The sequence below is a fragment of the Protopterus annectens genome, chromosome 17.part0 (genome assembly GCF_019279795.1).
Source record: "Protopterus annectens isolate FY-2018-M chromosome 17.part0, PAN1.0, whole genome shotgun sequence".
Taxonomy (NCBI): domain Eukaryota; kingdom Metazoa; phylum Chordata; order Ceratodontiformes; family Protopteridae; genus Protopterus; species Protopterus annectens.
Genome location: NC_056751.1, coordinates 829207778 through 829223481, shown reverse-complemented (window position 1 = coordinate 829223481; position 15704 = coordinate 829207778). Strand labels below are relative to the sequence as shown.

General features: G+C 38.1%; 1 protein-coding gene across 4 annotated transcripts in view; it reads right to left on the bottom strand.

Moving 5' to 3' along the window:
* Positions 1-15704, bottom strand: part of TMEM41B (transmembrane protein 41B) — a 415812-nt gene that overhangs the window by 13211 nt on the left and 386897 nt on the right. For all 4 annotated transcript variants that reach the window (XM_044059302.1, XM_044059304.1, XM_044059301.1 and 1 more), the window contains one exon: positions 8743-8881. In XM_044059302.1, coding sequence (XP_043915237.1) covers positions 8743-8881 — 139 coding nt within the window. The remainder of the gene's footprint in view (positions 1-8742; positions 8882-15704) is intronic.

Sequence of the window (15704 nt, the reverse complement as noted above, 5' to 3'; positions counted from 1 at the left end):
GCCAAAAAACCTTATAGTTGCTAATTAATGAATATACTAACCAAATAACATATATATTAATATTAATAAAATTATACATATATATAACATTAAATAGATGTCTCCAAATGTATAAATTTAATAAAAATATATACGATATGTTCATCATTAATTAAATACTGTATGCTAAAAATCTGTATAATAAAAACTTCATACATGCCAATTGTATATGTGAATATAATACCTAAATATCTACTACATAAAATTAATTTAATTTGTCCTAAATGTATAAATATAATATATTGTGACCTAAATGATAATAAAAAACACACATATCTGAATCCATCATTAAACAATAGATGTCAAAAGCATGATGGAATACATGATAGAAAACAATAAATATATATATATACATTATCTAACCAATATAATGTAAAGTATAAATGTACTTTAAAAACTCCTAGCTAAATACGAGATTCAAAAAATCAAACAGTTCTTAATTCATTATTAAAAAAGGTTTTAAACTAATATATTCATTAATGCCTGGATATGTTGTGGCGTCAAAAATGATCTGCCACTTACTTTCCAGTAGACTGAGGTATGCTTTCCAATTACCCATATCCAATGACATCTCAACTTTATCTATAATAGCAAACTTAAATGTGTGCTCTTTCCCCTTATCTATCACATGTTTGCTAAGGGCGTTTTTTGTATCGCCCTTTTCAATTTTATATGTATGTTCATAGATACGTGTTTTTAACCTTCTTTCGGTCTTTCCTACATAATATACTGAACAACAGGTACATGTAGCAAGATACACCACCCTCTGTGTATTACAATTCCCTACTAAGCATCTGCACTTACTTTTGATACTATTATGTAAATAAATGATCTTATTCTCATTTATGTATTTACACTGTCGACATGTACCGCATTTGCCAGTACCCCTTTTATAATTGCTGGTGTTATTTTTGTATGCTCCGCTTTCTAATATTTTCTTTATATTTTTTGATGTTTTCAATACACACACCGGATTATTGCCTACTATCGGACCAATCGTCTCTGTACTGGTGAATAATTCCCAATGTTTGCGTAAAATCTCTTTAACCAAGTTAGTATACGCATTAAACATTATTACACATACATTCCTATTCTCGAATTTTCCTACTTCCTTGTTATTGGATCTTACTTTCCCTAAAAGTGGGGAATATTTTATACCCCATTGATTTTTAACATATTCAACCACATCATCTAGCAGCCTTTTTGGATATTCACGATCTAAAAACATCTTATATATATGGTTTAATTCATTCACCATAACTTCCCTTGTGGATGACATCCGGGCTGCTCGAATACACTGCCCCTTCACAACATTTTTAAATATGTGTGGGGGATGGTTGCTACCAAATTGGATATAATCATTCGAGAACGTAGGCTTCCTGTACAGTTTAGAAGAAAATCCACCTACTCCTTTACTAATATAGGTGTCCAAATATGGGATTCCTTCCTTGCCAGTTTGATATGTAAATTGCAAAAATTCAGTTGTACTATTAATGTACATAATAAATTGTGGTATAATGTCACTAGGTCCATTCCATACAATGAACAAATCATCCAAAAACCTTGAATAAAGAGATATATGTTTGTAAAATTCACTGGGAAATACAAAAGTTTGTTCCCACTCCAGCATAACCAGATTGGCAAATATGGGTGCACATGAGGCGCCCATAGCAACCCCTCTGGTTTGCCTGAAGAATTCTCCTTGGTATTGGATATAATTATGATCTAAAATAAGTCCCATCATATCTACAATGAGATTGACCTTATCCCAACTTAATCCAGAGAATTTCCGCATACTGTTACTAAAATATTCCAAACCAATGGTATTCGGAATACATGAAAACAAGTCTTTAACATCAATTGTGATGAAGGTGATGTCCTCCCCCCAAATTTCAGGTGTAAGCTTGCTTAAGAAATCCCAAGAATCTTTGATCAAATGGGAAACATTAGTATAAATATGCTTTGTCCAGTGATCAATGGTGACGCCTATGTTAAAGGTTTTAGATTTTGATCCTGATATAATGGGTCTGAATGGGGGTTTCTGCATACATTTGTGTATTTTTGGTATTCCAACAATGTTGGCCATCTTGGGGTATTCATTTCTAATAAAATTATATGTCTCATTAGTAATGCGATTGTCCAACAGATACTCTTCAATAGCCAAATCAATCCTACGATATCCTATATTGATTTGGTTGAGAGACACCTCCTCATAATTACCTGAATTGAATAGAATATCATGTATTTCATTTTGATACTGGAGTGTATCAAAAATAATGATACCCCCCCCTTATTGGGCTTCATAATCCGAATGTTTTTGTTCATAATAATACTTTCTAAAATATTTCTCTCTGCCTTGGTTAAGTTGTCACAAAACACTTTGTTAAGATTATTATTCATTTTAATGTTATTATGTAATTCATATATTTCCCTACATACCACTTTCTCAAAGGCATATACTAATGGGTTGGCTACCGGAACATATGAGCTTTTTTTGACTATTCTCTGTTGTTGTACATGAGTTTCTTTCTTTTTATCTTTATCATAAAATTGTACAGCCAAATTTAGCCGACGGCAGAATAATTTGATTTCTTTAATAGTATCATACAGATTGAATTGTGTACTAGGAATGTACTTCATTCCTTTTCCAAATAATGAATAAAAACCTTGTGTGATTTTAAAATCCGTGTAATTATACACCTTAAATCCATTATAAGTGTGTACCTGTGGTATCTGTAATGTCAACTACTGGGATATTTCCTGTCTCAGTCCCACGGTGGCTTACTGGATCACCATCTTTTTCTATGCTAATCTGTCTAGAAAGTGTCTCACTACCACCCTTACTGTAACAATAATTTAATTCCTTCTCTGGAATGTCTTTGGGGCTGGGTAGAATCTCCCCCCTTGAAAATTTGTATCTGCATTGTACCTGTGATTTCTTCCTTTTCCTATATATTGAGAGTCAAAAACATTCGTATCTTCTCTATTATTATGTGGCCAAACATATGCCCTTCCTATCTTATAATGTTCAGTGTCCCTTTCAAACTTATTAACCTTCCTATTGAACACACTATTAGCCCTATTGTTTGCAATTTGAAATTGTTTAGAGTATAACTCATGCCACTGTTCAAAATCTATATCTTGTAATATGTCATCATTTAATACTTCTAATTCGTTAAATAACACCATAATTTTCTCATCATTACATTTCATAATTAATTTCATATACATGAAACCAAAATTATCAAACATCTTATTAAAATCTTGTACCACTGTATGCTTATAAGCAATTCCTAAAGGCAATTTAAAAAATCGTAAGCCTTTAGGCACTATCTGTGCTTTCAAACATTTGTCTAAATAAGCATTATCTATCTTGGCACATTTTAATTGAATCAGTTTTTTGCCTAATGCATAAATTTTTGTTTTAATTCCTTCTGTTGCATAACTAGGAACATTTCTACTAAAAACATTTTGTGTTTCAACTTTATCTACAAAATCAAATTCATCAGCAATAAATTCTTGAAAAACATCATTATACATATGTACATTGCCCTTACTACTTTTTGTAACTTTATGTCCAAAATGCCGTTTAGTAGTATTTGTATTACCATTGTTAGGGCTTGATACAACATTTTTATTAACAGTACCTTTTGAATTCTCAACGCCTTTCCCAGTGATGTGCGAATACGTTTTAATATTTTCACGCTGTTTGGGACGCGCTCCCAAGCGTTGATTTTCCCGTGAATGGTGAAATAAGCTGAAGTCAAAAGTGAATTCAGCTTCCGAAACACCCATGTCATTGGTTTCTTTGATATCCAGTTTAATAGGTGGTGTTTTATCATTACATATTGCTGCTTGTCCATTCGGAATATCTACCGAACTATTGATAGTAACTCTTTCAGCAACAAACGCCGAAGTTCCACCTAAGCACTCAGCATTGGGCGATGTAATCATCTTTCTGCCAGACTGCACAGATTCAGTAAGTTTACCGACCAATTCTAGCAGTCTGTTGACGTCCGTTTGGAGTGTTGTAACTTCCGCACGAAGCGACGTAAATTCTTCCCTGCTCAATGAAGCCTCAGTGGGATTCATGTCTGCCATAATCCAACTCAGAAGGTGAAATAAGACTGAACCACAAAATCCAAATAACTGGCACTAATCCACGTAGCTCAAACAGATATGCAAACACTGATATCTTCTATAAAAATGTTTATTTTGTCCAACTGTTGACAACAACGACAATACAGGCAAACTGGTTAAGCACTTTCATCTGATGACTACAGACTTCCTCAGAACCAATTAATTTCACATAACAAGCTCAATTTATACCAGAATTTGGCACCAAAAAACCTTATAGTTGATATGATAATAAAAAACACACATTTTTAATAATGAATTAAGAACTGTTGGATTTTTTGTACCTCGTAATTAGTTAGGAGTTTTTAAAGTACATTTACACTTCACATTATATTGGTTAGATAATGTATATATATATATATATATATATATATATATATTTATTGTTTTCTATCATGTATTCCATCATGCTTTTGACATCTATTGTTTGATGATGGATTCAGATATGTATGTGTTTTATTATCATTTAGGTCATAATATTTCATATTTATACATTTAGGATAAATCAAATCAACTTTATGAAGTAGATATTTAGGTATTACATTCAGACATACAATTGGTATGTATGAAGTTTTTATTATACAGAATTTTTAGCATACAGTATTTAATTATTAATGATGACCATATTGTATATATTTATTTATTAAATTTATATATTTGGAGACATTTAATTAATGTTATATATATATATGTATAATTTTATTAATATTAATATATGTTATTTGGTTAGTATATTCATTAATTAGCAACTATAAGGTTTTTTGGCGCCAAATTCTGGTATAAATTGAGCTTGTTATGTGAAATTAATTGGTTCTGAGGAAGTCTGTAGTCATCAGATGAAAGCGCTTAACCAGTTTGCCTGTATTGTCGTTGTTGTCAACAGTTGGACAAAATAAACATTTTTATAGAAGATATCAGTGTTTGCACATCTGTTTGAGCTACGTGGATTAGTACCAATTAAAAACAAGTTAGATAAAAAAAAATAAGTACAAGCAACCTGTGACAAGCCATACTAATACAGAACCGTTCCAGATATCATCATGGAAAAAATCTAGTACTGTTGGTCTCACAGACACTCGATGGAAGGGCCTACAAACAATTCATGAATATTCAGGAGGGAAGTTTGTAATCCTGCAAGAAGATGAGCAGAGTAAAGAAACAATTAGAAATGGCATGAATTTGCAGTTGACTGATAACCAGTCACTAAGATGAAAGCTTTTGGATGTTCCTGATGATTGAATTATATACACGCATGCATGTGAAATTTGAACATGCTGTCAAGGAGACAACTTCAAAATGTAGCAGACTTAACCTAGTCAATTAGCAAAAGGTCAAGTGACAAAACTGTGACACTGTTTGACTTGAGTTGAAGGAGAATCAGAAGGTGAAACATTATGGTCAGGATAGGCTCTGGGTGAGAACACAGAATTTGTTCAAGTGAGTTAAATCTGAAGCATACTGAAACTACTCTGTAAATGCTTGTCAGCAAAGCCAAATGTGTGTTCTGCTATGAAAATAACTGGGGCATCACTTTATTAGCCTTGAAATACAACAGAGACTGACGACATTAACAAAAACAGTCCTTTATGCTTCCTTTCAATGTGAAATCCAGTTTCTGCAAAGTGCCAGCACCACATCAGACCAAGCTACTATCCTTCCATCCTAGGATGGACACTCCGGAGAAAAGCATTCACTCCCACAGTCCCTGCCAGCTACTCCAATGCTCAGCTCACTAATCAGTCTTGGGTCATCAAGGCTGCAGTCGGGTTCTCCTTTGCTCTACCGTGAATCTACAGCAGCGACATTTTCATTCGGAGATGATTTAGACTGAGAAAACATCACTTCTGTTCCTCAACATTATGCGACTCCACAGTATAATTAAATGACATGTTTCCAGTGCTCAACATTCATTCTCTAACTACATAACAGTTTGAAAATTTAATTTGATGGACCCTACTAAGCTGGCATATACAATATAACCATTATTGTGATTTCCAGTCCACAAGTCAAAAGTGGAACAACAATCCCCGTTTCTTGTAATGTACTGGTCTAGATTTACCCATACTTAAACTGTATCAGGCAAGTGTAAAACTGTGACTGTATACCATAGCTCATGGTGCTTTCAGTGCCTTGTTGCATTTCCTTCCCATTTGTTCCTGTTTTAAAGGTGTGCGATTTAAAATGAAATTCTTAGTGAACCATTACCTTTCCCCTCCATGACATTATCAGAAAGTTCAGTGAACTTTGCCCCCACTGATGTCTGTCTATTGAAGTTTATGGATGCACGCCCAGACTAGCCTTTGAGTGGCATCAGTGACTAGAAATGTGTGGACAGATGCTCAATAAAAAAATTAGAAAGCTTCTTATTAAGAAATTGGCCAAGTGTTAGTAAAATGAGATGGAAAATACACAGCAGGACTTAAATTACAAAATATATTAAACTGTATGCAGTATATTAAAACAGCGACTATACACTTTAGTATCAGTTAACTTCAATTATTTAGAGCACTAACAACTATACAAGTTAACAGAAAAATAATTAAAATCATATTATAATGATAACACTAACACACTAAAATCTAAAAAAGGCGAATAAGCCTAAAGCACAGAGGTAATACATTTTAAAAAGTTAGGCACATAAATGCAAATACATTTTATTTAACATTTGTTTACTGGGAAAGTCTGACTTGGAACGAAGCCAATTTTCAGCAGAGCCCCGGGGAGAAATGCTCCAGACGCATGTCTGCATACATCTAAAAATTGTCATAAGTTGTTTAGGAATCACTAACAGTATCAAGCATGCAAAGTGATGGGTCAAGCTACAAATAATCAAATCTTTTGTATGACTAGGATATTCAGAGTTCTAAACCCAGGAAAGACCCACTAGTCACTGGCTGCAATAAAAAAAAAAAAAAAATATATATATATATATATATATATATATATATATATACATGTGTATTACAATTTTTGTTTGCTGTAAAAGGAGTTGCTGTCCATGCATAAAAGGAAATACATAGACATGGTAAACAAATACCTGTATTGTACTGGTTTGCTTTTGTTCAATTTATATTCATGATAGATGGAATGTTTTCAAGTATAAACTGGGAGAATAAAACCTCTGAAATAAGACATTCAGTTTGGCACAGTGGCAAAGAGAGTCAAAGAACTGATTATGACCCAGATGATTTGAGATCAGTTAGAGACTGACACCGGAGGAACCAGGTAGTGGAAAAGAGGAGTTAACAGCAGATGGCAGCTCTCTTCCTGAGATGAAGAAGGCACCTGGTCCCACTTTTGCACTGACACTTAGCAAAGGCTGACTGCAATACCAGTACTAGCCTAGTGCACCAGAAACAGATAAGCTGTGATGCCAAACAGTATATGCTGTAAATGGAGCCAAGCCAAGAGGGTTACACTGTGGGCTGTGCATGCAGGAGAACTGGGGTTCAGCCATTACGAAGCAAGCACTCTGATGACTACCCGGACGGCTTCCAGTGATTGCCCCTTGTCAGATGGTCCTTGGAGGACTGCTGGTTGCAGGCAGCTGGGACATAAAAGGAATATTACAAATAGGGCATTCCGATGCCTACCAGAAATAATTTTAAGGTTTTCAAACATAACTGCATTTTTAAAGCAAGTATTTAACTCTTTTTCAGTAGAAACAGGAGCAGTAGTAACACTGATTTTCATTGCTTAGGAACTCAGCAGTTTCTTGTAGAGAAAACCTTGTGGGATACTTGAACAAACAGTCATGAGGAAGGTGTCAGAACCAGCTGGTGTTCAAGTCGTGTCTCCTTTACAGTGTTTACCAGAAAGGATTAACCTTTTAGTACCCTGGGCACTAAAGCATTCCAAGATATCAGTAAGGAAGATATATGTGTAGATATGTGCATGGACCCACAAGGTACAGTGCCTTAGTTCTAGTAGGTTATGAGACATAAAAGGTTGTATACAGTGAGCTGAAATTACAAAAACATTATGTAGGCTTTTAGCTTCTACATAATAAAGCATAGTTTTGGTAAAGCTATAGAAGAAGATGAAGGTTAGTCAAAGAAGAAAATCTGGAAAACAGACCGAGATGCCCGTGAAGGAATGCAGTCTGTGTAAATGAGCAAAGGACCCCTTATTTGGGGCTGTGGATTAGATTAATAAAAAACATTTGCATGTTTACATTATAGATGCCTGCCTCATTCCCATTCAGTAACAAATCCTGAAGACCAGGGTTTGATTAACGGCCTCTTCTTGGGTACTGTGCAATTTCAATCAAACTTCTTAATCAGAGCAAAGCTTCCGAGTTGCTTTTGGAAACAGGGCTGTATCCAACAGTCAATTGCTTGGAAAGATGTGCTAAATGTTGAACTAACTGGAAACTCCTCCCTTCCCAACAGTAAGGAAAAAACAGTAAATAACACATTTTCTGACATTTGACAAATACAAAACGATATGATAAACATTAATAATGTGACCTGTTGTAGTAGTCACACTGCAACAGGTAATTTACATCATCAACTTTGTGGAAATGATTTTAACAAGGAAAAGTTACATTATTTGCAAGCAACTCACCTAAAAATGTGCCAATAAAAAATGTTTTAAGTGGAACATTTATCACAGGAGAAGTGATGTTGATGAACCAGTTTGGAAGGAAAGGCGTTATTCGCAGAAAGATGATATAATTAATAAGATGTTCACGATGTTTTTCAACCTACAGGACAAAAAATATCAATGAAAAGTACATTAAATATATTCTTCAAAGATTAATATATCTCAAAGCCTTTGAAATTAAACTCTTGACAGAAACCATTAGGAATGTACAAAAAAGTCCACCAAGGTCCCAGCTGAAATCTGGATATTTTGTCTGTACTTCAGTCTGCTCCATTAACAAAGCTAGCACAGTGCTGTAAATTACAGATGTCAGTCACGTGTGCAGTTAAGTTTTTTTTTTTTTTCAATAATTTTTCTTTTTCTTTTTACATTAATGTCACTGATAAAAACCATCTTACAACATGACCGTATATTTATGTTATACATTGATGTCAATACCACAGGATATAGGTTGTACAACATATCTATTTATACTATGTACATAGATACTTTCACTACACTGCGGTGGTGGTGCTGCGGTAGCGTTGTCTCCTCACACTAAGATGTTGTCCTGTTCGATTCTCAGCTAGAGCGTCTTCTGTGTGGAGACATGCATGAATGGGCGTACCTTCGTTGAAGGATGTGCATCAGGGCTGGCAACTCAGCACATAAAAATCTACTGCCAATCATTAGCGGACCGGGGTTCCGCTGTGGCGACCCCTAACTAGGAAAAGACTAAAGAAACAACAACATAGATACTTTCACTGTTAATTCCACAGGTATACAGACAGTATATACATTCGTAATATCCAACTTATTATTTAATATCTGAACTTGTATGTGTTCTTCAGTTCCATTAGAGTGTATTTCTGAGTTGCTGTGTGATGAATTATGCTAATATGATACTAAAGGTTTGTTTCCAAATTTTTCTGGATTTCATGTTTTTGTTTCTTTTATCTATTACTATTTTATGAGCTAAAAGGTGTTGTATAGCTACTTGTTTAAAACCCTCACAAGAGATATTTATCGTACCTAGTCATGTAAAAGCTATATACAGTTTCATTAGTAGGAAGATTGTTAAAAGTGTATTTGCTTGTTTTCTTGGTATGTTGGGTGGGAGAATGTGTAATAGAGTGAATTCCCAAGTTAATGTTGATGTTTGATAAAAAGAAGTTATGTACTCACCATAACGTTTCATCTGAGTAGGTACTTCATTTGTCTGCAACCTGTGGGTATCGGATCTGACTTCGGATCCGAGCCGGCAGCTTTTCTAGCTAAAAGATCAGAGCTCCTAGCTCCTCCCATTTACCCACAATCCCCTGCTACATGCTGCCTTTCCTCAGATCGAGTTTGCTTAATCCAAACAAGCTAATGCCCTCGACAGAGGACTAAATAAGCCTAACCTCATAAGACAATCTGAAAACATGATCAGGAATCGCGATGATGGTTAGGGGGCATGGAGGGGGGGGTCGGTTGCAGACAAATGAAGTACCTACTCGGATGGAACGTTATGGTGAGTACATAACTTCTTTATCTGAAGTAGTTACTTCATTTGTTCTGCAACCTGTGGGACAGAGTCTCCATCTACCTAAAAACCTTGGGCGGCCCTTAAAGAAGGATATTCCGAAGCACCGCGGAGCCAAAGGAAGCCCTACTCCTGTATATGATATCCAATTTATAATGAGAAATGAATGTATGGGTGGAGGACCAAGTAGTTGCTGAACATATGTCGTCCAGAGGAACCCTGGACCAGAAGGCTGCTGATGTGGCTATGGATCGGGTTGAGTGGGCATGGACTCCGACTGGAGCAGTTTTACCTGAGGCTACATACGCATGAATGATGCACTGTGAAATCCAATTTGCTAAGGTAACTTTGGAAATGGCTTTACCCATGGCAGATTTGGCAAAGAACACAAACAACTGATCAGCCTTGCGAGTATCTTTAGTCCTGTGCAAGTAAAAACGTAGTTGTCTATGTAGATCTAACTTGTGTAATTTGTATTCCCCTGGGTTCTGAAAATTGGGGAAGAACACCGGTAAATTAATCGACTGATTAATATTTGATTCTGAAGCCACTTTTGGTAAAAAGGAAGGGTTAGTCCTGAGAGACACTCTATCCTTATGGAAAATTAGATAAGGTTTCATGCAAAGGGCTTGAAGTTCCGAAACCCTCCTGGCTGAAGTAATTGCCACTAGAAAGGCTGTTTTCCATGATAAGAACTTTAAAGGAACTGAGGCGGCAGGCTCAAAAGGTGGGCTTGTCAATGCTTGCAAAACTAGAGTCAAGTCCCATGGTGGGACCGCAGTCTTAACTGGTGGTTTCAAAAGAGAAATGCCTTTCAAGAATGTTTTGCATATCTTAGAAAAGTACAGTTTTGTACCTACCATAAATGTAGATGTCCGATAGGTATGCATCTGCAGTCATAACAAATGGGTTGTCCTGCCTCAGGCAGCCCTTCGGTCAGCCGGATTCCAAAGTCTGGGTCTGGCCTCGGCTGATGTCGCACTTCACCCGACGTCATAGCTGCTGGGGTATAAAGGCATCAGCCGACGCCATTTTCCTCAGTGTTTCTTGCCCCAGATGCCAGGTGCCCTCTAGGAAGGCTAAATTTGGATAAATGCAGATAATTCCAAACAGTAGAAAGCAAAATATATATACATATATACATACAAACAAATACACCATAATAGATTCCCCCAGCTAGCTAAAGAGGGTAAGTACCCTAGGAATACCACAAAGGGGAAGGAGGGTGGGTAATCCTGACTGCAGATGCATACCTATCGGACATCTACATTTATGGTAGGTACAAAACTGTACTATGTCCTTCAAGGATGCATCTGCAGTCATAACAAATGGGTAGAATACCATAGCCAAACTGGGGGAGGAGGCACTAAGATAATGATGGTGTAGTTAAGATCCCTTGTAAAACAGCAGTTGCAAAACCTGCTCGGGATCTGGAGTATAAAGGAAGATTATAATGCTTGGCAAATGTATGCACGGAGCTCCAAGTAGCAGCTTCTAAAATGTCTTTGGTAGCCACTCCTCGTAGGAAAGCTGTAGTGGTGGCTGTAGCTCTTGTGGAGTGAGGCCTGATATTTTCAGGAGTTGTCTTTCCATGAAATGAGTAGCAGAATCAAATGCAATTTCCTATCCATTTTGAGACTGTCTGTTTTGAAATTGCTTTTCCTTGCACTCCTGTTGCATATATGCTACCAGAAGCTGGTCAGTTTTTCTGCTGGCCTTGGTTCTGTCCAGATAGTAGTGCAGTTGTCTGTGTACATCCAAGGTGTGTAGTAGTTTTTCCCCCCTGTTCTGTGGGTTGGGGAAGAATGTAGGTAAATGTATGGCTTGGTTCAAGGATACCCTGGATACCACCTTTGGCATAAAAGTAGGATTGGTTCTCAGAGACACTCTATCCTGATGGAAGATAAGGAAAGGCTGCACTGCCATTAATGCCTGTAACTCAGATACCCTTCTTGCTGAAGTGATTGCTAGCAGGAAGGCAGTTTTCCAAGATAAGAACTGTAAGTCTGCTGTTGCTGCTGGTTCAAAAGGAGGAAGTGTTAATTTTCTAGCACAAAATTGAGATCCCATGCAGGCAAAGGTGGTTTCCTTGGAGGCTTTACATTTTGATCCCTCTCAAAATTGTCTGAGGAGAGGATGAGAGAAGACAGGAGGATCCATGTTGTACTCTGCTGAAATTGCTGATGCATGTATCTTAATGGAAGAATAGGACAGGCCATTGTGGAACAGTTCTGCTAAGTATTCCAGGATGTGTGCTAGGTTTGCTAGTGTGACATTTTCTCCCTTTTCTGCACTCCAAATGAGGACTCTTTTCCATTTGGCTGAATATGTTTTCCTTGTGGAGGGTCTGCGAGCCTCCAGGATAATGTCCTTAACCCTCTGAGATAAATCAAGCTGGTTTTGTTTTATGCAATTTTCCAAGCAGTTAGCTGCAGTGTTTTTAAGTTTGGATGCAGGGTCTTGTAATTGTTCTGCGTTAGAAGTAAAGGACATAGAGGTAGATGCCATGAATACGTCCGAGACATGCTTTTCAGTAGTGGGTACCAATGTTGCCTTGGCCAGTCTGGAGCTATCAGACTTACCTTTGGCTGTTCCTCTCTGATCTTCAGTAGAACTTTGTACATCAAAGGAACAGGTGGAAAGGCATATACTGTCAGGTCCTTCCAGCTGAAAGAAAGGGAGTCCACCCTCCAGGCAAGTGGGTGGTATACTCTTGAGCAGAATTTCTTCAGTTGGTGGTTGTGTGGGGAGGCAAACAGGTCTATCTCTGGCATTCCCCATTTCTTTGTTATGGTTTTGAAAATATCTGGATGCAGCATCCATTCGTGAGCATCCGTGGTAGTCCTGCTTAAGCTGTCAGCTAGTGAATTCTCTTTTCCTGGTACAAATCTGGCCTGCAGTTGGATGTTGAGATTCAGGGCCAAGTTCCACAGGTCCATTGTCGTCCGGCATAGAGGGTATGAATGTGTGCCTCCCTGTTTGTTGATGTACCACATGACTGTGGTATTGTCCGTCCTTATCAGCAGGTGTCCTTGCTGGATGAATGGTCTGAATGCCTCGATTGCATGTTTCACTGCCAGCATCTCCTTTAGATTTATGTGTAGATTCAGCTGGTCTTGTGACCATAGGCCTTGGATACACTTGTCTTCCATGTGTGCCCCCCAGCCTAGGTCTGAGGCGTCGTGGTGATGGTCTGCCTTGGATGTGGTTTGTGGAAAGGCAATCCTCTGTTTATCTGACAGGCCTGAGCCCACCACAGGAATTCTTTTTTCAGACATGGAATGATTGGTATCTGGGCTTCTAGACTGTGTCTGTGTTGAGACCATACATTCCTTAGGTACCATTGTAACTTTCTCATATGCAGCCTGGCATGTGGGATCAATATTATGCAGGATGCCATGTAACCCAGGGTCTGCAGGACTTTCCTTGCAGTAAGCTGGGTTTGTCTTGTTAATGCCATGAAATAGACTGGTAGTTGCTTTTGTTTTTCCTCTGTGAGAAAAGCCATCTGAGTTATTGTGTCCAGTTCTGCACCCAAAAATGTTATCCTTTGGGATGGCACTAGTCTTGATTTTTGTATGTTGACTGTGTATCCCAAGGCTTGCAGCAGTTGTATGACATTGGCCAAATCCTTTATTAATTTTGTCTTGTTGTCCGCTTGTATTAGGCAGTCGTCCAGGTATGGGTAGATTTGAATTCCCTGAAGCCTGCAATGAGCAATTACTGATGCCAGGCATTTCGTGAATACCATTTCGTGAATACTCTGGGCGCAGTAGATAAGCCAAAGGGCAATGCTGAGAATTGATAATGCTCTGATCCTGCAAGAAATCTGAGGTGTCTTCTGCAATCTGGTCGTATAGGGACGTGCAGGTATGCCTCCTTGAGATCGAGAGTCACCAGCCAAGACTCCTTGCCCAACATGGGAAGAAGTTGCTGTAGGCTCAGCATTTTGAATTTTGGAACAATGAGGTATGTGTTCAGTGCGGACAAATCGAGAATAGGCCTCCACTGATTTTCCTTTTCTTGGTACAAGGAATAGTCTGGAGTAAAATCCTTGGCCTTGTTCCATAGGTGGTACCTTTTCTATTGCTCTCATCCTTAGTAAACTGATGATTTGTTTTAGAGCCTCTGATTTCTGGCTTGGTGGAAGGTTTGGCATTCCTCTCTTTTGTGGTAGAGTGTGGAAGTGAAACCTGTAGCCCTTGTCTATTGTTTGTAAAGTCCATTTGTCTCCTGTAATACAATGCCAATTTCTTGAGAATAAGGCTAGCTTTCCGCCCAAGGGTGCTTCCAGTTGTTCCCTGGTAGGCGGAATCAGAGCCAAGTCATTGTGTCTGTCCTGTAGAAGTGGTTGCAGTCGCAGCTGAGGCGGCACTTCTTTGGTTGGCAGGTTGCCACGGACGACCCCTGTAGGCACCCCTATAATGACCTCTGCCTCTTGGGCGTCTATTTCTGCCTCTCTGTGCTCTGGAGGTGTCTGGAAAGGACCATTTCTTTGAAGGCCAATTTCTGCTAAACCTCGGAGGTTGGACCTGCAAAAAATCCTTGACTGTTTGGACAGATTTTGCTTTTTCTTCCACTTTCTTTAGAACCTCCTGTGCAGGGGAGCCAAACAAACTTTGTTTCTCCATAGGGGCATCCAGGAGTTTAGACTTAACATGGTCTGGTAAGGATTGTTCTTTTAACCAGGCATGCCTTTGAATCACTGCTCCAGTCATAGCTGATCTAAATGAAGCCTCCAGTGCATCATAGTCACATTTTAAAAAATGATTACTGATCTGCTGAGAATTGTGTACCAAATCCTGAAGGGACTTACGGTCTAAAAGTTCAGGAGAGGCTAGCCTTTTTATTCAGCTGATCTAACAAAAATTCCTGGTACTGTATCATGTGAAATTGACGGTTTAAAGCCCTGGCAGAAAGAGTAGCAGATGTATAAACCTTTTTACCCCATCTCTCTAATGCTCTAGATTCTCTTTCAGATGGTAGTGGGTTTTTGGCAGAGGCAGCTGCAACACCTTTAGGACCCTGAGAAATGGTTTCTGGGTCTGCAGCATGAGCCTTATACAAGTGGTAGTGAGAATCCGGGACCCTGTAGTATCTGTCAGGCTTTGCAGGGGCCGGGGGAAGAGAATCAGGGGCAGTACTGGCATCATTGTATGCATCATCAACAACTGATAGTACAGGTGGAATGGCTAAAGGCCTATGCTGTGGTAAGTGTAAAAATGTCCTTAGCCTTTTCCTAGAATCAGAAAAATCCTGACCCTGCCATTGGAAGTGTTCCCTCATTGAGTGTAGGGTTTCCCGAAAAGAAAATTCTTCTGGAGGTGAGGCAGAGGGAATGGAGTCTTCTGCATCAGAATCCTCATAAGTTGAGTACGGGCCTTCCTGATGGTCCGATACATCTGAACCATCAGTCGCA